At 40.6% G+C, this 23481-nt stretch overlaps 1 protein-coding gene across 1 annotated transcript in view; it reads right to left on the bottom strand.

Moving 5' to 3' along the window:
* nfat5b (nuclear factor of activated T cells 5b) overlaps window positions 1-18605 on the bottom strand; it is a 196733-nt gene extending 178128 nt beyond the window's left edge. Inside the window, exon 1 of the mRNA XM_068049209.1 lies at window positions 18195-18605. Coding sequence (XP_067905310.1) covers window positions 18195-18267 — 73 coding nt within the window. The 5' untranslated portion in view covers window positions 18268-18605. The remainder of the gene's footprint in view (window positions 1-18194) is intronic.
* Between the last annotated feature and the right edge of the window lie 4876 nt (window positions 18606-23481).

Raw genomic sequence — 23481 nt, 5'->3', positions numbered from 1 at the left:
AGCAACTCACCTAGTCCCATTTCCCCCACTTTCCCTGCAGCCCTGTAATCTTTCTCTCTTCAGGTGTTATCCAATTCCCTTCCAAAAGCCCTGATTATATCTGGCTCCCCAACACTCTCAGGCAGTGTATTCTAGATCCTAACCACTTGCTGTGTAAAAAAGCTTTTCCTCGAGTCGTCATTGGTTCCTTTGCCAATCGCCTTAAATTGGTGCCCACTGGTTCTCGACCCTTCCATCAATGGGAACAGTTTCTCTAGTTACTCTGTCTAGCCCCCTCATGATTGATCAAATGTCCTCTCAACTTTCTCTACTTTAAGAATAGCGCCAGCTTCTCCAATCTATCCATGCAACTGAAGTCCCTCATCCCTAGAACCCTTCTCATAAATCTTTTCTGCACTCTCTTTAAAGCCTTCACATCCTTCCTAAAGTCTGGGCACCCAGAGCTGGACATAGTACTTCAGTTGAGATTTATAAAGCTTCATCAAAACTTCCTTGCTTTTGTACTGTATGCCTCTATTTATAAAGCCCAGGATCCCATATGTCTTTTTAACCACTTTCTCAATCTGCCCTTTCACCTTCAACGATCTGTGTACATATATTCCCAGATCTCGCTGTTCCTGCAACCCCTATAGAATTGTGCCTTTTATTTTGTATTGCCTCTCCTTGTTCTTCCTCCCAATATGTACCACATCACACTTCTCTGCATCAAATTTCATCTGCCATGTGTCCATCCATTCCACCAGCCTGTCTATGCCTTCCTGAACGCTATCACTACCCTCCTTCCTGTTCATAATATTTCCCAATTTTGACCTCATCTAACTATGAGCACAATCCTCTATTCGCTTCTCCCTCACATGCTTATCTAGCCTCCCCTTAAATTCATCTATACTATTTGCTTCCATCACTCCCTGGGTTGAAGAACATGGGAGGCTGACCATGGGTATGTTGGAATCGTCAAATCTAAAGCTTACCAAGGTGTGGATAACCTCACATTTATATTATGTTTATTATTATTTTAGAGGAGCAATTAAGATCAAATTTCACATAAATTAGCAAATGGTAAAAGACTTGCATCTGCTTACCTTACATGATAGTGTCAATACTTCTATATCAGTTTTTTTTTTAAATGTCATCTTTGGTTCAATGATAGCACTCTCACCTGCGAGTCTGTATGTCGAGTCCCAGTTGCACTCCAGAAACTCAAGCATAAAATCTATGCTAGCATGGCAATGCAGCATTCAAGCAAGGCTGCACTGCTAGATGTGTAAACACAGACAAGACATAAAACTCAATGACAGTATTAAAAGAGTGTAAAAGTTTTCCCAGTGTCCTGGTCAATATTTTTCCTTCAGTTATCAATACAAAAACAGATTATCTGATCACTTATCCCATTACTGTGGGATCTTTCAGTGAACAAATTGGCTGCCATGTTTCCCTACATTACAACAATGCATATGTTTCAAAAGTGCTTCATTGCTTGGGAAACGTGAGAGGCATCCCAAATATTGTGGAAGACACTATATAAACCTAAGTTTCTCATTATCAGAATAAATTATATAACCTGATCTAAAACAATTTGATGCATAAAGTATTTGTGCTGCATGTAAACGCAACATGTGATTTTAGCTACTGACAGGCAATTTGGAAAACCAACTCTGCCTCTCCCCACTTCAATCTACATTAATTAATTTACCATGATTGCACATACTCTACACTAAATAGTTTGAAATCTCCTTCAGGGAAGTGAGACATTTCAATCCTATTAGGAACACTGATCCTAAAGGTTTGTTGGATTAAACATTTGTATTTTTGAAGCTCAGCGATAATGCTTCTTAACTGCTAGGTCTATTATTGGACTGGAATCATCTATGGGCAGGGGGATATAATCTACTTGATAAATTGCATCATGACCCTGCAAAAAACAAGACAGTTCTGGAGATATTATTTCTGGTTGCACCTGAACAAATAATTGTTACACTTTTTAAAATTTTAGTACAACTAATACTAATGCTATAAAAATGCATTTAAAGATACAGAAAATAAAGAACAGGTTTCAGTGAGGAGAATTATTTAAAAATGCTTACATATCACACTAAAACAGAAGAAGTATGACTTTGGGTTCAATGCAAGCAGGATGTGTTACTGAGAAGAAGGGTTTTGGCAGAAGTTTCACTGAATTGTTGAGGAAAAGCATAGAAACAAACAGACACAAGTCACTTACACCTGTATTTCATTGAGTTTTTACACTGAAAATTTGAGTAACTTCACATTTTGGAAGAAAATTCCAGAACATTGATATTTTTGCTGCAAAACTCAATTTTTGACACTCATGGAAACTGGTAAAACATGCAAACAAGCAGTCCAATACACTATATTCAATATAACAAGCTGGCATCACTGGCGTTATAAAAAAAATTAACAAATCTTACACAAAATGTGACAGATATTAGCACCAGGCACTCTTAAGTGGGAAACCCTTTTTGCAGAACAGCCAAAGTGCATGAAAGATTGAATTTGTTATTAGATTGTAGGCAAAAGGGAGAGTCAATCAAGGTTTTAAATTTAAGTAAGGCATACTTTGAAGGGATGAAAAATAAATTGACCACAGTAAACTGGTATGAACTGTTAATGGCTCAATGTACAAACAGTGTCAAGTATTCAAATTAGATTTTGGTACAAGATAAAACCCTAAAAGGCAAATGGTTAACTTAAACAACCATTGTCAACAAATGAGTTAAGAAACAGTATAAAGATAAAAGAATAGGCTAACACAAATATAAATATAAATCCAACTGACTGGGAGAACTTTTAAAGCAACAAAGGGATATAAAGATGCAAAAGGAGAATATGAAAAAATTGCAAGGGATATCAAAGCTAACAGTAAAACTTTTTATAAGTAAATTAATAGAAAGAAATGTGGGCCCAAAGATGGCTGCATGTGATACTCTCATGGATAGTTTGAAAATAGCAGACTTGTACTTCATGACTGTCTTCACAGTTGAAGAGGACAAAAATACCAGCAGTACAAGGAAACCTAAACCTCAGTCAAGGGGGTAAACTTAGTGGATTTAACACAGTTAAAGCATGGTAATGGCAAAAATAATGGAACTCAACACAGCCAAAGCTCCAGACCCTGATGGCTTCCACACCAGGGTATTAAAAGAAACAGGTGAAGAAATTGCAAGTGCATAAGTTACCAAAGATATTTTAAATGTAGAAATGGTGCCTTTGAATTGGAAAATTGTAAATGTCACTCCATTATTAAAGAAGAGAGGGTGAGAAAAAACAGGTAACTACAGACCGTTCAGTTTAACATCAATTGTGGGGAAATTTCTGGGATCTCAAGACACAGTGACTGCACACTTGTTAAGTATTAGCTGATCGAAGCAATTCAACAAGGATTTATGAAGGGTAGTTCATGTCAGTGTGTATGGATGTTGTCTATATGTATTTCCAGAAGACATTTAATAAGATTTCACACAAGAGATTAACAAAAAAATCAATTGAAAATAATCTTGTAACATGGGTCAATAACTGGTTGGGAGGTAGCAGACAGAAAGTAGGGGTAATGGGTTTTTCTCTTGATTGGCAGGATGTGACAAATGGTGTTCCCCAGCATTCTGTACTGTGGCCCCAGCTTTTCACCAAATATATTAATGACTTGGATGAAGGATTTGCAGATGATACTAAGTTAGGAGCACAGTATGTTGCATGGATGGAAGCAGGGAGTTGCAAACAGACAGACAGTGAGTGGCAGATGGCATTGAATGTGAAGAAATGTGACGTCTGTACTGGGGTTTCGGTTTTTCACTATTTATATTATGGATTTGGATGAAGGAATAAAGAGTTATATATCCAAGTTTTCAGATGGCAGCACCTTAGGAGGCACAATATGTTGTATGAATAGAAGCAGGGAGTTGCAAAAGGAACACAGACAGACTACAGTAGATGTGAGTTCAATTTGGAGAACTGTAAGATTATCCACATTGGATCCAAAAAGACAATTCAGAATATTTTCTTAATGATAAGAAATTAGGAGCTATGAAGAGGCAGAGGGATTTAGGTGTCCATGCACACACGAGTAAAGGCAAGTGTACAGGTACAAAAAGTAATCAAAAAAAGCTAATGGAACATTGGACTTTATCTTAAGTGGGTTGAGATTCAGATGTGATGCTTCAGTTGTACAAAGCTTTGGTCAGACCCAATCTGGAAAATTGCTTTCAGTTTTGGGCATCGAACCTTCAGGAAAGGTATATTAGCTTTGGATGGGATACAGTGCAGCTTCGCCAGAATAATACCTTGTCTTAATTTAATCCTTTATGAGGATGCATTGATTAACTTATTTCACATTCCCTTGAGTTTAGATCGTAGAGGGATGATCTAATCAAAGTATTTAAGATGATTATGGGATTCAATAGGGTGGATATAGAGAAAGTATTTCCTCTGGTGGGGGAATCCAAATAAAGTGGCACAATCTTAAAACTAAAGCTAGGCTGGTTGAGGGTGTAATCAAGCAGCACTTTTTCACATTTGTTAGGTAGGGGTATCAAGGAATATGGAACAAAAATGGGTAAATGGAATTAAGGTACAGATGAGCCATGATGTAATTTAATGGTGGAACAGACTCGAGGACTGAATGGCTTACTCTTATGTTCCGATGATTGTCTAGAATGACCATAAGTTAAAATTAAAGAAAAAAATTTGCAGTTAAATACCACCTTCCACTGCTCAAGTAATTGGTTTTAAATTGTAGTTATTATTTTGTATGCAAACAGAGTAGTTAATTTGTGAATACCAATTTCTACAAACAGCAACGAGATGAATGTCCATGTTGACAAGGACTCAATGGGCCGAATGGCCTCCTTCTGTGCTGTATGACAAGTTGGGCTGTTTTTAGTTGAAGGATGAATGTTTGCTCGGAAAATGGGAGAATTCACTGCCCTTCTTTAGAAAAAAATGCCACAAGATCTTTTACATCTACCTGAATGGACATACAAGGCCTCAGGTTAACATTTCAACTAAATGATAGTAACGGAAATTCAATTTTTAATCTAAGAGAATTTTGTGAATGCTGAATCTCATATTACAAGATCACAGTAAAAAGAAATGGCCTATTTATTTGTTGCTTTAAATATTTTTTAAAAATTAACATTCCAAACATATCTTCCATGACTCAAATTTAGCTTCACAATTAGCGTTAACTTAATACTATCACATGTACAAATTTCCATCATCCATTTTATTTAATTCAATTTAATGAGATCAATGGAGATCTTCAGATTACAGTGGGCACGGGCCAAACATACAAAAGGTACAGTACACGTTGCCCAATACATAAATGGAAATCTGATGAGAGAAAAGCCCTCAGCCAAGTCCCATGAAAAATACAAATCAAGCTTTACAAGGGAGACAGTTCAGTGCTCTAACTAAGAACACTGACAGAAACACAATCCAACATGCTCAGATTCCGAAATATCAGCTTTCCCAGCACAAAACAGAGAAATGTCTTTACTCTTGGCAACATAAATGTAACCCATCAATAATCAACAGGTTCAAGGGAATCACCACTTCCCTGAACCAAAAATTTTTTAAAAAAATATGCACCTAAAAATATTAAGATTCTAACAAGTTTTTCTTGATGTTTGAGTAGATTTACTGTTGTAATGTTAACCCAAAATACTAAACTGTGTTACCCCTCCATAAAGGTTTTTTCCAAATTTTACTCAATTCTGCCTACGCTCAACCTTTTTCCATACCTATGTTTTTTTTTCCCTGCCCCCTTGCTCCTACCATCCATTTTGGAGGAGAGTAATATTGAGGTTGAGGGAAGCAACAGAGAAGTACAGCTGAGTTTCATCACCGTAAACACGGAAATTGCCCCCATCTCTGTGAATGATGTCACCAAGGGATAGCCTGTAGATAATAAGGGGCAATTCAAATTGACTATGCAGAGCAAATTGCTGGAAAAACCCTGGTTAACTATGAGTAGAACCAGGTGTACCCCAGCACTGAACAACAGGAGATAAACCACAGGAAGCATTCCAGAGAGGTCAAGGAAAGAAAGGAGGGATAATGTACCATGTTCACAGTCACAGAGGAAGTCATTCATGATTTTGACCAGGCGAATCTTGATGCTGCAAACACAGCAGAAATTGGACAAGATGGATCCAAACTTGGAATCGTGGAAAAGAAACACCAAAGTTTACCAAGTTTTTCTTAGAAAAACCAGTCTCTCCTTTCAAATTCAATTCAATGTGCAACGTAACAGAAGTGTTTCTAGGCACACATCTCATTATCCTTCAAAGTGACATTGTGCCAATCTTGTAAATTGCTGCAAGTCATTATCAGATCTAAAAAATACTGAAGTACATTGAATGGCCAGTTTTCCCCAACCTCCAATTGGAAAGCAGCACGCCTTTTATTAAATAATGGACTTAATATTTAAAAACCTATTATAAATTAATTCTTATATACTGAATCCCCAAGAACATCCTATTCTCCCAAGAATGAGCTTGTAACAGGGCCGGTATAAAATTATTTCAGAAGACGATGAGGAGGACAAACGACTACATTGAATAAAAATAACAGAATGCTACAATTAGTTAAGCTATATATAATTAATCCTTAGTACAAGATATTTGCATATTTTATGTAGTTTCAAAGTGCATGAAATCATATAGAGATGGCCCTCAGCAAACAGCACCAAAGAGTTCAAGGTAAGGATATCAAAAAAGGGATCAAGGTAAGGATATCAAAAGCTGATAAGTTTAACAGTTCCTCTAATTGTATGGATAAGAAGTTATTTCTTGGTACAGATTCAGATTTAACATGCAGGACTATGTCACAAAATCAGAATTCACAGCACAGGAGGTCGTCATTTGCCCCATTATACCTGTACTAGCATTTCAACTGGAGTTCTCTACTTTAACCCCATTTCAGTGCCTATTTCCCTCTATTCTTTTATATTCTTCACGTTCAGCTACTTATCCAAGTCCCTTTTAAATGATGCTACAAGTCACATGTGGCAATGCAGTCTATGTTCCAAAAAAATTGCCCAAGAAAAAGTTCCTCTGACTTTTTGCTCTTCCAGTGGCAATCCTGAGCCTATGTCCCTTTGTTGCGAATTCATAAACAAGTGAAAAAAAAAACTTACACTACTAACCCAATCAACTCAATTTTAAAAATTCTCATCCTTATTTAGAAATCCCTCTCTGGACTCGCCCCTTCCCATCTCTAACTTCCTCCAGCCCTACAACCCTCCCAAGGTCTCTACGTGCCTCCAATTTAGGTCTCTTGCATCACACTAGCATTGGTGACTGTGCCTTCAGCTGCCAAGGCCTTGAAGCTTTAGAATTCCCTTTCTCCTTGACCAAGTTAGTGGTCACCTATCTTAATATTTTCTTACGTGGCTTAGTGTCCAAATTTTTCCCATTATGCTCCTGTGCAGTGGCTCAGGATGTTTTACTATATTAAAGGTGAATCATGGAGTCATTACGGCACAGGATGAGGCCATTCAGCCCATCGATTCCATGCTGGCTCTCTGTCGAGCATTCCAATCAGTCCCATTACCCTGCTATATCCCAGTAGCCCTGCAAGTTGCGAATAAATGCGAGTTATTTTTGTTGTTGTAACGGAAAGTTCGATTGCCAGTTTACTGGGTTTCATACTTGCCATCCAACCATAGCCAGTTCCAAGTGTAATTTAAGCAGGATTGTTAACTAATTTTTTCAACTATTTTTCAAGTCAAACATATTGCTCGTTTTGTTTTTTTTTTAAAAAAAGGCGCCTATCTGCCTTATATTCACAATTGACTTTTTAAAATATTACTGACCATTTGTTTTTTTTTAATTACTGACTTTTCTCTCATGTGTGGTTTGAAAGATGGGTCGCTTGCTTATGCCGAAAGTGGCCCCAACACGTAACATGGTGATCACAACATCTCCTACAGCTGCAATACCTTTGACATGGTTTATAATTGATGGACACTGTATTTTGAATTTTTCATTTCAAGGGCACTTTGAACAAGTTCTTGCTATTTTAAACATTTAGAAAATGTTCACGCATCATGTGCGCAAATCTATCAAGTGCAAAGACATGCCACAGATTTTTCATCAGCAACTATTTAGGCACAGGCACCAGATCCACAACTGTTATAGGATTAACGTGAACTGATACTTATTCTCTATTTTAAGTTCCTACTTGCTTCCAAATGCTCATTTAACAAATGCCAGCTTTCACTCATACAAGCCGTGATTCGACTCATGATTGTCATTTATTGATACATTTTTGTGATCAAATCACATTATTGCCTCTTTTATCTGAAGAGAAATTCTCTGGTAATACTTTACTCACTTTCGACTACAGATGAATGTGCAAGCCTCCACCAAGATTTAAACAACTAGGAAGCTCCATTAACAGTTGTTAGCTGCTTTTATATTGGCGCTATTCTAATTCCAAGAGACCAGAGTGCACAAGTCACGTCTCAGTGTTTACTTTGCTATACCAGACTCCCTTATACTGATGGCAAACCCATCCTGTACAGTGATTTTATTGCAAAATAACTTCAGAGAAAAGTAATTCATGCTTAAATGAAACACCATCATTGTCACTATAACTAATAAACTAAGCAAGGCAATAAGGCTTTTTCACCTGCACTTGACCAACATAGGCAATTGCCTTGTGAAAACAAATTTGTCGTCCATGTTTTTAAATGCTGTTCTGCAAAAAAAAAGCTCTGTAGCGGGATTAATAAAAGTTGTATTCACCTAGGTGCCAACCTGTTATGTCAAGCACAAGCAAAGTTGACTTTAAAAAAAAAACTTACTAAAACATGCTTTAGATACATTTAAGTTCCAGGACATAGATGCATTTAAGAGGAAGCTAGATGAAGGAGAAAGGAATAGAAGGATATGCTGATGGGTTAGATGAGGAAAGGTAGAAGGAAGAGGCTTGTGCGGAGTATAAACCCCAACATGGAACTGATCTATGTCTGAAGAACCAAGTTTCTATTTTTTAATAAGTTAAACCTTCAGGTTTTTTTTAATGAGTGCAACAGTAAATGTTAATCGTTCTGAAACTGGAATTTAAATCAATTGACAACAGCATGTGCTGGTACACTATTTCTGGAACATCGCCAAGACTAAAACAGCTCTTTGGCTGTGCTTCAACAATTTCCATTCAGAGTTCAATGGTGTATTGTAAAACATTTTGAGGAATCTACATTTAGGCACCACAGTTTGTGCATCATTCTCTAAGTCTTTCTACAAAGTAAGTCTTTCACTAGAAGCTTCAGGACTCTAGTAAAAGTGAACAAATCTAGGTATTTCTGCAGCTTCATAATAGTCATGTATTCAAAGCTCACCACAAAAAAATCAAACCAGATTTGGTACACCCCCAAGTTGCCTAACTGAGCAAGAACTTGTATTCAGACCGAAGGCAGAGAAATTGTAATTATATTTTAAGTGATCAATAACTGCACACTGCTTCCACAATAAATGTTATACTTGACTGGTAGTGTACAAGTTCCCTTTTTAATTCCACTTTTAACCAGAGCTCTCCATTTGAGAAAATATTCTTCATAACCCATCCGAGGTACTGAATTATAAGTTACCGATGAAAACAAAATAATGGCCCACAGTTAACCAAATAGCAAGTAATCACAGAAGACTGGGAAATGTTGGAATGTCTGGGGTCATTTTAAAGGCCAGCCTCGGCACTGTCAGGTGCTGAGGCAGGCAAAAGCCGTACAGCCCTGTGCAGCATCTACAAAATTGACATCAGGCTCTCGCCAAAGACCACAAGAAGAGTTACATGGCAGACAGGTGTGAACAGGAATTTGGTGGTAAGGGAACAACTGCTGGGGCCCCCAATAGAACAGTCCCTGATACTAAGGGAAGTGACTGAAATAAGGGAGGTCTGATGGGAAGGGAAGCCCAAGGAACCCAGTACCTAAAAAATATAAAGAGATCTAATTTTCTGGACCTCTTCTGGCCCCAGCTCCTGTTCCCGACTGTTTTGGCCACATGGGGAAGTCTCAGGGCTTTCCTGCACAAACTTGAGGTTAAGAATACAGTTAGGTCTCACTGATATAATTAGAACTCAATCTGCATATTTAAGCAAGGACCCCGCCAGGTCTGAGTGGGTGTCCTTGCTGTTTGCAATTTAAAATTACAGTAAGCAAGATCTGAGTGGGAGTACAGCAAATGAGTCTTCCATTCCATTGAAACTGCTTACCTCCACCAGTTTTTACTGAGTGGGTGGATTTAAAACACCTGTGATAATAGATGAATAAAGGAATAAAATATATTGCATATTTAGTGAAAAAGTTGTCATTACATGTCACAGCAAATCCATACTTGGCACATGACTGTGAGAAAAACCACACCTGCCAAGAATGAGGCATATTAATTTGGTCATATCGAACATCAATCTTAAATTCTTACTGAACTGAAATATGGCTGTGCCTGCACTTTAAAAGGACAGTGGTGGAAACATTTGCATTCTAAGAGACAGTTTCCTGGAGAAGACAATGAAACTGCTCCCTGATTCAGTTAACCCAAATAGATTTTGATCACCAGACAATGAATGTGTAAAAAGCCAGCATTCCATTCCCCCGCCCCCCACCCCACTCAGGGTGTCTACTAAGATGGACAATCCAAAAACCGCAGGAGTGGTTGGTCGAAATGAGGGGCCAGTCACATGACTAACCTGCTGGCCAACTGGGAGCTTTGAATTGTGCTCACATAACAGTTTGAGTCAGACTGCAACTGAAGTTGAAGGAAGACAGCATTTCCTGTCTCACTCTCTCCCCCTCTCATGTAAAGAAACTAAGCCAATACAGAAAACCAACAAAACAAGTTTGAAAGAGTGCACTGGGCCCCAACTAGACAGCAAGATTTAACTGCAACCAAAGTCTTTACATCAAACTCAAAAAACAGTAAAATGAACTCCAGCTATTGCTTCTAGCCGTTCCCCTTGATTCTTCCTCCTTTTCTGTCACTATCTGCGTGTGCGTTCATCGCACATGCGTTTAAAAAAAAATTAAATCCTGTTACTGTTAAACCAGGAAAAGGCTGAGAGGGAACCCCTAGACCCCTTTCTCACCTGGTCGTAACAACTTTTTTTTGCAAATCATATTTATTGAATTCTTTTCATTGCAGCAGCTTATTCGGGAGCAGAGAGTGCGAGCGAGTGAGCAGCTGGGAAGGTCAGTTTCAGCTTAAACTTAATTTCCTTTTGTTTTCGGCGGACCAAGGGGCTGCTGGGTAAGTAAAACCCTATATATTTGGGCCGTTTCTGAACCCGAGACATTACACAGGTAGTGTCTCCCACCCGCCCTCCTCCTCTAACCAAAAGAAAAGGACTCGGTGGTGTGTAGATAAGGTAAGGCTTTTTCTACTTTGTTTTTTATCGTGTGATTGGTAAACATTTTTCATTCCTTTTTCATTTATCTAAGTTTCAGACTAAGTTAAGCTTAAGATTAAAAATGGCAGGAGATCTCAGACCCGTGTTATGCTCCTCTTGCTCAATGTGGGAGCTCAGGGACACGGCTGATGTCCCTGACTCCTTCACGTGCAGGAAGTGTGTCCAGTTGCAGCTCTTGTTAGACCGCGTGTCGGCTCTGGAGCTGCGGATGGACTCACTTTGGAGCATCCGCGATGCTGAAGAGGTTGTGGATAGCACGTTTAGCGAATTGGTCACACCGCAGATTAGGATTGCTGAGGGAGAAAGGGAATGGGTGACCAAAAGGCAGAGAAAGAGCAGGAAGGCAGCGCAGGTATCCCCTGCGGTCATCTCCCTCCACAACAGGTATACCGTTTTGGATACTGTTGGGGGAGATGGCTCACCAGGGGAAGGCAGCAGTAGCCAGGTTCATGGCACCATGGCTGGCTCTGCTGTTCAGAAGGGCGGGAAAAAGAATGGAAGGGCTATAGTCATAGGGGATTCGATTGTAAGGGGAGTAGATAGACGGTTCTGTGGTCGAAAACGAGACTCCCGAATGGTATGTTGCCTCCCAGGTGCACGGTCAGGGATGTCTCAGATCGGCTGCAGAACATTCTGAAGGGGGAGGGTGAACAGCCAGTTGTCGTTGTGCACATAGGCACCAATGATATAGGTAAAAAACGGGATGAGGTCCTACAAGCAGAATTTAGGGAGTTAGGAGCTAAGTTAAAAAAGTAGGACCTCAGAGGTAGTAATCTCAGGATTGCTACCAGTGCCACGTGATAGTCAGAGTAGAAATGAAAGAATAGTCAAGATGAATGCGTGGCTTGAGAGATGGTGCAGAAGGGAGGGGTTCAGATTTTTGGGACAATGGGACCGGTTCTGGGGGAGGTGGGACTATTACAAATTGGATGGTTTACACCTGGGCCGGACTGGAACCAATGTCCTTGGGGGTGCTTTTGCTAACACTGTTGGGGAGGGTTTAAACTAATGTGGCAGGGGGATGGGAACCAAATGAGGAGGTCAGTGGACAGTAAGGAGGTAGTAACTAAAGCCTGTAAGGAACTAGATAATGAAGTCAGCGTGACTAAGGGAAAGAGTAGGCAGGGAGCAGATGATGAAAGCAAAGGGACTGGTGGTCTGAGGTGCATTTGTTTTAATGCAAGAAGTGTAGTAGGTAAGGCAGATGAACTTAGGGCTTGGATTAGTACCTGGGAGTATGATGTTATTGCTATTACTGAGACTTGGTTGAGGGAAGGGCATGATTGGCAACTAAATATCCCAGGATACCGATGCTTCAGGCGGGATAGAGAGGGAGGTAAAAGGGGTGGAGGAGTTGCATTACTGGTCAAAGAGGATATCACAGCTGTGCTTGAAGGAAGGCACTATGGAGGACTCAAGCTGTGAGGCAATATGGGCAGAACTGAGAAATAGGAAGGGTACGGTAACAATGTTGGGGCTGTACTACAGGCCTCCCAACAGCGCGCGTGAGATAGAGGTACAAATATGTAAACAGATTATGGAAAGATGTAGGAGCAACAGGGTGGTGGTGATAGGAGATTTTAATTTTCCCAACATTGACTGGGATTCAGTTAGTGTTAGAGGTCTAGATGGAGCAGAATTTGTAAGGAGCATCCAGGAGGATTTTCTAGAGCAGTATGTAAATAGTCCAACTCAGGAAGGGGCCATACTGGACGTGGTGTTGGGGAATGAGCCCGGCCAGGTGGTTGAAGTTTCAGTAGGGGACTACTTCGGGAATAGTGATCACAATTCCGTACATTTTAGAATACTCACGGACAAAGACGAGAGTGGTCCTAAAGGAAGAGTGCTAAATTGGGGGAAGACCAACTATACCAAAGTTTGGCAGGAGCTGGGGAATGTAGATTGGGAGCAGCTGTTTGAAGGTAAATCCACATGTGATATGTGGGAGGCTTTTAAAGAGAGGTTGATTAGTGTGCAGGAGAGACATGTTCCTGTGAAAATGAAGGATAGAAATGGCAAGATTAGGGAACCATGGATGACAGGTGAAATTGTGAGACTAGCTAAGAGGAAAAAGGAAGCATACATAAGGTCTAGGCAGCTGAAGAAAGACGAAGCTTTGAAAGAATATCGGGATTGTAGGCGCAATCTGAAACGAGGAATTAAGAGCGCTAAAAGCGGTCATGAAATATCTTTAGCAAACAAGGTTAAGGAAAATCCCAAAGCCTTTTATTCATATATAAGGAGCAAGAGGGTAACTAGAGAAAGGATTGGCCCACTCAAGGACAAAGGAGGAAAGTTATGCGTAGTCAGAGAAAATGGGTGAGATTCTAAACGAGTACTTTGCATCGGTATTCACCGAGGAGAGGGACATGACGGATGTTGAGGTTAGGGACAGATGTTTGATTACTCTAGGTCAAGTCGGCATAAGGAGGGAGGAAGTGTTGGGTATTCTAAAAGGCATTAAGGTGGACAAGTCCCCAGGTCCGGATGGGATCTATCCCAGGTTACTGAGGGAAGCGAGAGAGGAAATAGCTGGGGCCTTAACAGATATCTTTGCAGCATCCTTAAACACGGGTGAGGTCCCGGAGGACTGGAGAATTGCTAATGTTGTCCCCTTGTTTAAGAAGGGTAGCAGGGATAATCCAGGTAATTATAGACCGGTGAGCCTGACATCAGTGGTAGGGAAGCTGCTGGAGATTCACCCCCTTGGGTGAATCCTTGTTCACCGCTTTCCAATTATAAAGGTAAAGAAACCAGCACAAACAGGTTTTCTTAGGTTTAAAGAAGAAAAAGTTGAAATTTCTTAAACTCGAACTTAAACTCTAATTCGATTGACGTCTACAGATATACGACACGTCCACGCTAGCATGCATACGCGATACACACATGCAAATAGAGACAGAAAAGAGAAGAAAAATAAAGTGGACAAGTGTGAGGCAATATCTGAAGAAGTTTTGTTACAGTTCTTTGAGCGTAATTGTAGGTAGATCTTACTTTTCGTTGGGGCCCAGTATTCTTCTCAAGCTTTGTTCGCTGTAGGAGACTTTTCTCTCTTGGGGTTCATGTATCTTCAGTGGATTTGGAGTTCTGTGAGAAAGAGATGGGAGCAGACAGACAGGCTGTGGCGAGCCAGCCAGCAGAGGTCTTTTCAGTCCAGGAGCAAACAGACACTCTTTTTCAGTCCAAAGTCTCAGTGGATAGTTCAAAAGACCCTGGAACAACCTGTTAGTCATGTGGCCAGCTGGTCTAACCAGTCCTGGATTGTATCATCTTAGCAGTCTCTGGAATACTCCTCTTACACACAATACCTGGTGATCTAGGTACATTGTGGGTTACATGTGTCAGGGAATGGTCCTTTGTCCTTCCATTTTAATATGTAAATATCTTTTCCAGCCACGGCTGATCTGTTTAACAAGTCATTTCCTCACTCCAGCAATAGTTTAAAATCAATGTTCATGACAAAATTCATGTGCCTCATTCTTGGCAGGTGGGGGCCTAGCATGAGAGTCCACAGACACAAACAGGCATTGTGTCAGTTACTACCAACAATTAATGATTATATCTAACAATATCAAATATTCTAAAAATGGAGTAACCACCAGAATATTAGACAATCAAATAGAAGCTATCGTTAAATCCCAGTCTTTGAGAATGCTGTGAATTTCCCACATAACCTGGTTTTCAATTGATCATGAAGAAGCCACCAAAGCTGACTGACAGTAAACAGCAGCACAGACCAATGGTCTGTAACTGGGCTATGAGGTAATAAGTTGGAAGTAAACAGCTGTTTGAATTGTTCTCTGTCATATATGACACCATCCACATGACAGTGTCATTATGGGATCTCTAAACATCACAATGTCAGGATATCACGCAGAGTCTTCTCAGCATTGCAGCATTTTGGGAATGCATGTATGCACGCTGCCTGTACTGTAATAGAGCACCAAACTCAGTGCTGTTTTTATCAACAGATTCTGCTCATTCAACTTTCACCCCAGATCATCTCATTCCAGACAAAATAAATAAATTTTTGTGGGAAATGGTGAATAATTTTGAAAAAGTCTCAATATGAACTGGCTTCATGTTGACAGATTGAGCTTTTTCCTTTCAAAAATGATAGTTAATTTATTGGGATGCATTTATCCTATAGATTGTCACTGAATAAATTTGCAATAATTATGCTGCAATTACACTATCTTAAATGTAGAAATTGGTCAAACATTAAATTTTGAATATGCACTGGCCAATGTCCAAGATAATTCCCATTAGTGGGGGTAAATTACCTAAAACACAATAAGCACATACTCCCAACAAACTCCACAGAACAAACAGGAATGTCAAGATTGTAAACTCATCAAAGGGTTCAACTGCCTACAAACCATCATCTGAATTGTTAAGACATTATCATCCTGCAATAATTCTTGGTTGGCCATGGTTTTCTACTTAATTGTTAAATCAAATACTTTCTCTGTATTTAGTCAATGGTTACAAAGGCTATAAAATACAGAATTGCACAGTCTGAGGCCTTGAACTGATACTACATAATTCATCTGAGCAGAATCACTTCTTACTTTACCGATGATGATTGAAGTGCAGATTTTATTTTTACATTTTAATTACATCCAATACATTACAGCTTACTCAAAATTTAACTTGAGGTTGAACAGGTCTCAGATCAGCACTGCGCTCTGTAGAACAATGCTCATTTTTCAAAATATTTTAGTCTCTTCTGTGATGTAACATTTATATTTTAAAAAATCATATGGTTAAAAATCCAGGTGGCACATGGAGTAAAAATAAACATGGAATAAGTTGATAGGAATGCTATCTGAAACATTTTTTCCAGCATGCAGATGGACCAAAACTGAATTAAAACATTATCTGAACAGATTAGCAGATTTTTAAATAAATTATTTTCAGCTTAAGAAGTTTCTAATAATTTTGCACATCACTGACACAGATTGGCTTACCATATCACTGAAATCTATGACTTGGAATTAATCAATTTCAATGAAGGACATAACAAAACAGTTTCTCTCACTTTTTGCAAGCAAGCTTATTAACAAGATCTATGAAAAACTGCATAACAGCCATGATCACTTATTGTAAGTTACTTACCAAATACATTACTGCAAGGACTCCATTTTTTAAAGGTAAGTGAAAGAAATAATAATCACCACCATTATTTAAGTAGTGCTTTCTCATTTTTCACCAAGAATTATTTGAAGTAGAAACTCACCATTTAAAAAAATCTAAACTCCTATGATAGCTCTGCTCTATTGGTAAAAGCAGTGTATAATAGAGACAAACCAGAAGGTCACAGGTCTGATTCGTGATCTGTGCTGAGTAAGCTATTGGGAGAGGGATTGCACTATGGGGACCACAATTGACTTTCATGCCTCAGTTGGGGATGGAAAAGTCAGCCACATTTCCCACTCATAACCGCTTTTCAGTGACACCGCTGACTTCAGATGAGGGCAGAATCATGCTCCACCAGAATGAGTCCACGTGTTTAAGATATCAAGTATGTCCCAACAAGAGTCAACACATTCAAAAGGAATGAAGAAAAACATTCAAAAAAGGCTTTTTTCCTGTTCTTATTCTCCCATATGACTTCTGTTAAGGACAGGCACACAACCTGCTAGAAACCCACCAACAAACCGCCTGTACCAGATACTAGGAGATGTGTGATAGTGATTCAAAGTAGTCTTCCTCTGGACTTTTTTTTGCCTGTAAGGAAGCACTGGCTTCACATGACACTTTGACACAGCAGATTTGATCAGGTTCTCAGAATGGCCACAATTACAATTCAGCATTAAAAGTATAATGGAATAGTACAAGTGCAAACAGAGTTGTCACTCGCATCATTGTTGCCTCATTTAAATTTTTTCTCACAGCCCCCTAAGTGTACAGAGTCCTATTTATGACCGTAATACTGCCAAACGCAGTTTGATTGGCGATACTCTGAAAAAGGTTCTTACAAAAGTACAATTAAAAATGCCAGAATCATCCACCACCTCAATCAAGTGGAGTTACAAAGTGTCCACACTTGAAACTTTCATGCATCATCCTCTACACAGATGCTACTGGCCTGTTGTGTGTTTCCTGCACTCTGTTTTAGGATCACAACCCACAATAGCGAAACAATCTCCTAAAAATCATACTGAATTTTTTCCAAGCTACTATAGCCTACATGAATCGCAAATGACATTATCTAAGTTTGTGGTCGAGATAAAAGTTTGACCTAGCAGAGTCATCATTTCAAAATAGAACTATGGAGTTTTGTAACTCTGAGTTATTTCCCCAATAAACACAACGCTGGTCAACCCAACTTTATTTGTAAATACCAAGACCGCCTACCCACGTTGCTGACTGGCTGTGGTACAACAGCCTTCCAAATTATCCTGGACCAAAGCCTCGTCCCTGACAGGTAGATGGGAACGTCAATCAAACATTACCCTATCAAGTTAGGCTGCCCGGAAAAGAGAACATTCAATCCGAATAGGAATTAATTTGCTTTTCTCTTTAACGATTTATTTTTTTATAAATCCAGTGGCATAGTCGATACGAGTATTCGCACAATAACTTACAAATGTTCGGAATGACATAACATGTTAAATCTAAACGTAGTTGCGTACATTGTCAATTAATTTTCAGTCACGGCCTACAGTTAGGTGGGAAAACCTTGAAAATTATCGCGGAAAATGTGATGTTCCCTTTTACAGCTGAACGTAAAAAGTGAAAAAAGAGGCGATCAAACGCCTCCTTACCTTTGGAATACAAACTCTTGGGCGAATTAAGATCCAGATCCGCGCTGAGGAGCGAGATGAAATCAGAGGGCATCACCTGGAAGGGGGAGGAAGAGTCAGGACCCCTCCAACGGAATTGTTTTTTTCAAAATTACTCTCCGTTATTATTTTTTAAATTCCGGTTTAAGTGAAGACCTCGCCTCGTTCAGATTTTCCTTCCTCCTCTCAAGGGGAAAAAAATAGAAATTAAAAAATAAGCCACACGCTCGAATGAAGTGCGTGTTTCTAACTAAAATGGGTCCATTTGGTCTCCGATGAAGTGAAAGTACAGTTCGGCCTTGTGTCCCTCTGCATACAACCGCTGGCGGACCACAGGCTCCGATCAGGTTTATCATTGACTCCGACGCACATTCACTCAATCCTCACCGGCCCCGCCCACCGCCGCCAAGGAAACGTCATCGCTCACAAACGTCTACAGGCCAGCGCATGCGCTCTCTTTCAAGGGGCTCGAGCGACGTTATCAAGCAGTGATTAAAAGAAAGTTTATCGCCTCGGAACTAGATAGGCGCAGCTGATTTTCTTACTTCTCATTTTGAATAACTTAATTCCAGTTGTGTATTTTGTGACTAGAGTGTTTCTGTTAATCGTACATTTTATGTGTTTGTGGGATCTAAATCTAATCTGTATGGCTCTGAGGTTGAGTTCTTATTTCTGAGCCACTGAATTGTAGAATGGCTGCAGCGCTGAAGGACGCCCTTCGGCCCGTCGCGTCTGTGCCGGCTTTCTGCGAGAAAGCACTGTAAAGTGCTCAGAACATCGTAATGTTGTGAAAAGCCTCAATTTCAACAGTAAAATATTTCCCGATCCTTGTTTGTTTGAACTATGGTGACTGTGAGGGATCTCGTTTTGATGTCTGCTCTATGAATGAACTAATTTAACCTTGTCCAGCAGTTAAGTGTTACATCAGGCATCACAGGTAAAATCAACTGTGGCTCTTGATGACACTCTATGGACCACTGCTGAAAAATTATCCGTTGGCATCAAGTGAGGACAGATTGACCCAAGAGCCTTTTGACACTCTTAGACATAAAAAAGTAAATTGAGGGAGATATTGGACAGCCAAGTCACCACACCACCTTCAGCAGAGGAATGGGGAATAGTCGGGTAAAAGTGGGAGAACTAGTAACTGTGCTAAATTACAAATGAAAGTTTTTTCAGTATCAATATAAAGGGTACAATTCGAAAGAGGGTGCAGGAGCAGAGGGTCTTGGGGGGTATATGTGAACAAATCATTGAAGGTTGCAGGGCAGGTTGAGAAAGCAGTTAAGAAAGCATATGGGATCCTGGGCTTTAGAAATAGGGGCATAGAGTACAAAAACAAGGAAGTTATGATAAACCTGCATTAAACACTGGTTCGGCCTCATCTGGAGTATTGTGTCCAGTTCTGGGCACCACACTAGGAAGGATGTGAAGGCATTAGAGAGGATGCAAAAAAGATTCACGAGAATGGTTCCAGGGATGAGGAACCAGTTACATGAATAGGTTGGAGATACTGGGGTTGTTGTCCTTGGAGAAGATTAAGAGGAGATTTGATAGAGGTATTCAAAATCAAGAGGGGTCTGGACAGAATAGAGAGGGAGAAACTGTTGCTATTAGTGGAAGGTTTGAGAACCAGAGGGTCCGGGGGTATATGTGCACAAATCATTGAAGGTTGCAGGGCCGGTTGAGATTAAGTTAAAGATTGGCAAAAGAACCAAAGATGACACAAGGAAAAACTTTTTTTATGCAGCAAGTGGTTAGGATCTGGAATTCAGAGCTTGAGCGTGTGGTGGAGGGCAGATTCAACTGTGCTTTCAAAAGGTTATTGGATATTTATCTGAATCGAAAAGATCTGCAGGGTTACAGGGAAAGGGCAGGAGAGTGGGGCTAGGTAACTTACTCTCGCAGAAAGCCGGCACAGATGCGACGGGCCGAAGGGCGTCCTGCAGCGCTGCAGCCATTCTACAATTCAGTGGCTCAGAAATAAGAACTCAACCTCAGAGCCATACAGATTAGATTTAGATCCCCCAAACACAGGATCTTTTGTGTCCTCTAGAGAGAAGGGCTTTGCTTTAACGTCTCATCCAAAGCACACTGCTTCTAACGGTGCAGTCCCTCAGTGCTTACTAAAGTGCCAGCCTAGATTATGTGTTCAAGTCTCTGGAGTGTAGCTTCAACCCACAACTTTAGAAAATGTTATCACTGAACCAAGGCTGACACCTTGACATATTGATGCTGATAATACAATCTTCATTAACTTTTGCACTGCTGCACATTGAACACCATGTTATAGGATATTCGTGTTATAGGATACTCCTACCTATCCAATTATAACCATAGAATTTCCAGCAATATTTTCTCTTCCCATCCCTGCACCATTAACTCCAGAGTTCCCCAAGGATCTATCTTGACACCTGTCCCCCCTTCCTCATCTACATGTTGCCCCTAGGCAACATTGTACACAAGACATGGGATCAGCTTCCACATGCATGCTGATGACACCAAACCTAACTTGTCCACCACCTCTCTCAATTCCTCCACTGCCTTTATTATTGGACTACTCATCCGACATCCAGTCTTGGATGAACTACAATTTCCTCTGGTTAAATAATGGGATGAACAAAGTCGTCAATCTTAGCTCCCCACCACAAACTCTGTACCCTTGAGGCCAACTCCATCCACCTCCCTGGCCACTGTTTCAGGCTGAAATAGATTGCAACTTCGGAGACCTATTTGACCCCAAACTAAACTTAATAACCCACATTCCACCTCCATAACATTGCCGGCCTCCACCCCTACATCAGCCCATCTACTGTTATCCATCCAAACTGTTATCTATGCCTTTTGCATATCCTGATTCAACTAATTCAATGCTTTCTTGCTGCTCAGCTTCCCATCCTCCACCCTCTAAACTTCAGTTCATTCAAAATTCTGCTGCCTGTATCCAACCTTGCAATCTCCCACTCACCCATCACTCCTGTCCTGGCTGCTCTACATTGGCTACCATCCCCAGTGCCTCAAATTCAAAATTTGCATACTTGTGCTGAAATCCCTTTATGGCCTAGCCCCACTCAATCTCTGTAACCTCCTCCAGCCCTAAAACGCCCCACAAAACTCTATAGGTGGGAAAATAACTTGTGAAAACAGCGCTACAAAGGCCGACAGATTGCAGTGTGCATGATGTGCTGCTGGCTGCTGCATGTGCAGTGTTGTTCTATTAGAATGGTACACACAGGTGCATCCCCTGTGTGTGTCCAAACGTCATGAATGGATGCTGTCATGACATCAGTCAGCTGAACAGGCTGATAGAATGGTTACAGCACAAAAGAATGCTATTCAGCCCATCGAGTCCATGTCGACTGTCTGCAAGAGTAACTCAGCTAGTCCTGCAAATTTTTTCTCTTCAGATGCTTAGCTAATTCACTTTGAAAGCCACAATTGAATATGCCTCTACCACACTCTCAGACAGGGCAATCCAGATCCTAACCCCTGCTTGCTGTGTAAAAACATTTTTTCTCATGTCGCTTTTCGTTCTTTTGCCATTCACCTTAAATTGGTATCCTATGGCTCTCGACCCTCCCACCAATAGGAACAGTTTCTCCCTATCTGCTGTGTCCAGACCCCTCATGACTTTGAACACCACCATCAAATTTCCTCTCAACTTTCTCTTTAAAGGAGAGCAGCCCCAGCTTCTCCAATCTATCCGGCATGGATTCGATGGGCCAAATGGCCTCCTTCTGTGCCGTAAATGACTCTGTGACTCTGTAACTGAAGTCCCTCCTCCCTGGAACCATTCTCATAAATCTTTTCTGCATTCTCTCCAATGCCTTCACATCATTCCTGAAGTGCGGTGCCCAAAATTGGACACAATGCTCCAGTTGAGGTCGAACCAGTGTTTTATAAAGATTCACCATAACTTGCTTGCATTTGTACTCAGTGCCTCTATTTATAAAGCCCAGGATCCTGTATGCCTTGTTAGTCGCTTTATCAACCTGCCTGCCACCTACAACGATTTATGTAAATGTACCCTCAGGTCCCTCTGCTCCTGAACCCCATTTAGAATTATATCCTTTATTTTATATTGCCTCTCCTCATTCTTCCTACCAAAATGTATCACTTCACACTTCTCTGCATTAAATTCTTATCCTTGTTTTCAAATCCCTCCTAGGCCTCTCTGCTCCCTATCTCTGTAATCTTCTCCAGCTCCACAACCCTCCAAGATATCTGTGCTCCTCTAATTGTGGCCTCTTGTGCATCCCTGACTTTAATCACTGCACCATTGGTGGCGTGCCTTCAGTTACCTAGGCCCCAAGCTCTGTAATACCCTCCCTACACCTCTCCACCTCGCTTTCCTCCTTTAAGACACACCTTAAAAGCTACCTCTTTGACCAAGTTTTTGGTCACCTGACCTAATAGCTCCTTTTGTAGCTCATGTCATACTTCATTTTATAATTCTCCTGTGAAACACCTTGGGACGTTTTTATTTAGAGATACAGCACTGAAACAGGCCCTTCGGCCCACCGAGTCTGTGCCGACCAACAACCACCCATTTATATTAACCCTACAGTAATCCCATATTCCCTATCACCTACCTATACTAGGGGCAATTTACAACGGCCAATTTACCTATCACCTGCAAGTCTTTTGGATGTGGGAGGAAACTGGAGCACCCAGAGGAAACCCACGCAGACACAGGGAGAACTTGCAAACTCCGCACAGGCAGTACCCAGAATCGAACCCGGGTCCCTGGAGCTGTGAGGCTGCGGTGATAACCACTGCGCCACTGTGCCGCCCGTTTTATTACATTAAAGGCACTGTATAAATATAGGTAGTTGTTGTCGCCACATGTCTGTTCATACCATCAGCCTGTCCAGGTCCTCTTGGAGTCTATCTCTATCCTCCTCACAGTCCACATTACTTCCAAGTTTTGTGTCGTCAGCAGTGGTCCTAGTACTGACCCCCGGGAACCCCATTATATATTTTCCTCTCGTCCAAAAAACAACCACTACACTCTGATTCCCGTCACTCAGCCAACTTCATATCCATGCAGCCACTGCCGCTTTTATTCAATGGGCTTTAACTTTACTGTCAGGCCTGCTATGTGGCACTTTATCAAATGCCTTTTGGAAGTCCATCTACACCACATCGACCACATTACTCTCATCCAACTTCTCTGTTACCTCATCAAAAAACTCAATTACGTTAGTTAAACATGTTTTGCCTTTAACAAATCTGTGCTGGTTTTCCTTATTAATCCAAATCTGTCCAA

The sequence above is a fragment of the Heterodontus francisci genome, chromosome 17, assembly GCF_036365525.1.
Source record: "Heterodontus francisci isolate sHetFra1 chromosome 17, sHetFra1.hap1, whole genome shotgun sequence".
NCBI lineage: Eukaryota > Metazoa > Chordata > Chondrichthyes > Heterodontiformes > Heterodontidae > Heterodontus > Heterodontus francisci.
This window is presented reverse-complemented; position numbering and strand designations above follow the sequence as displayed.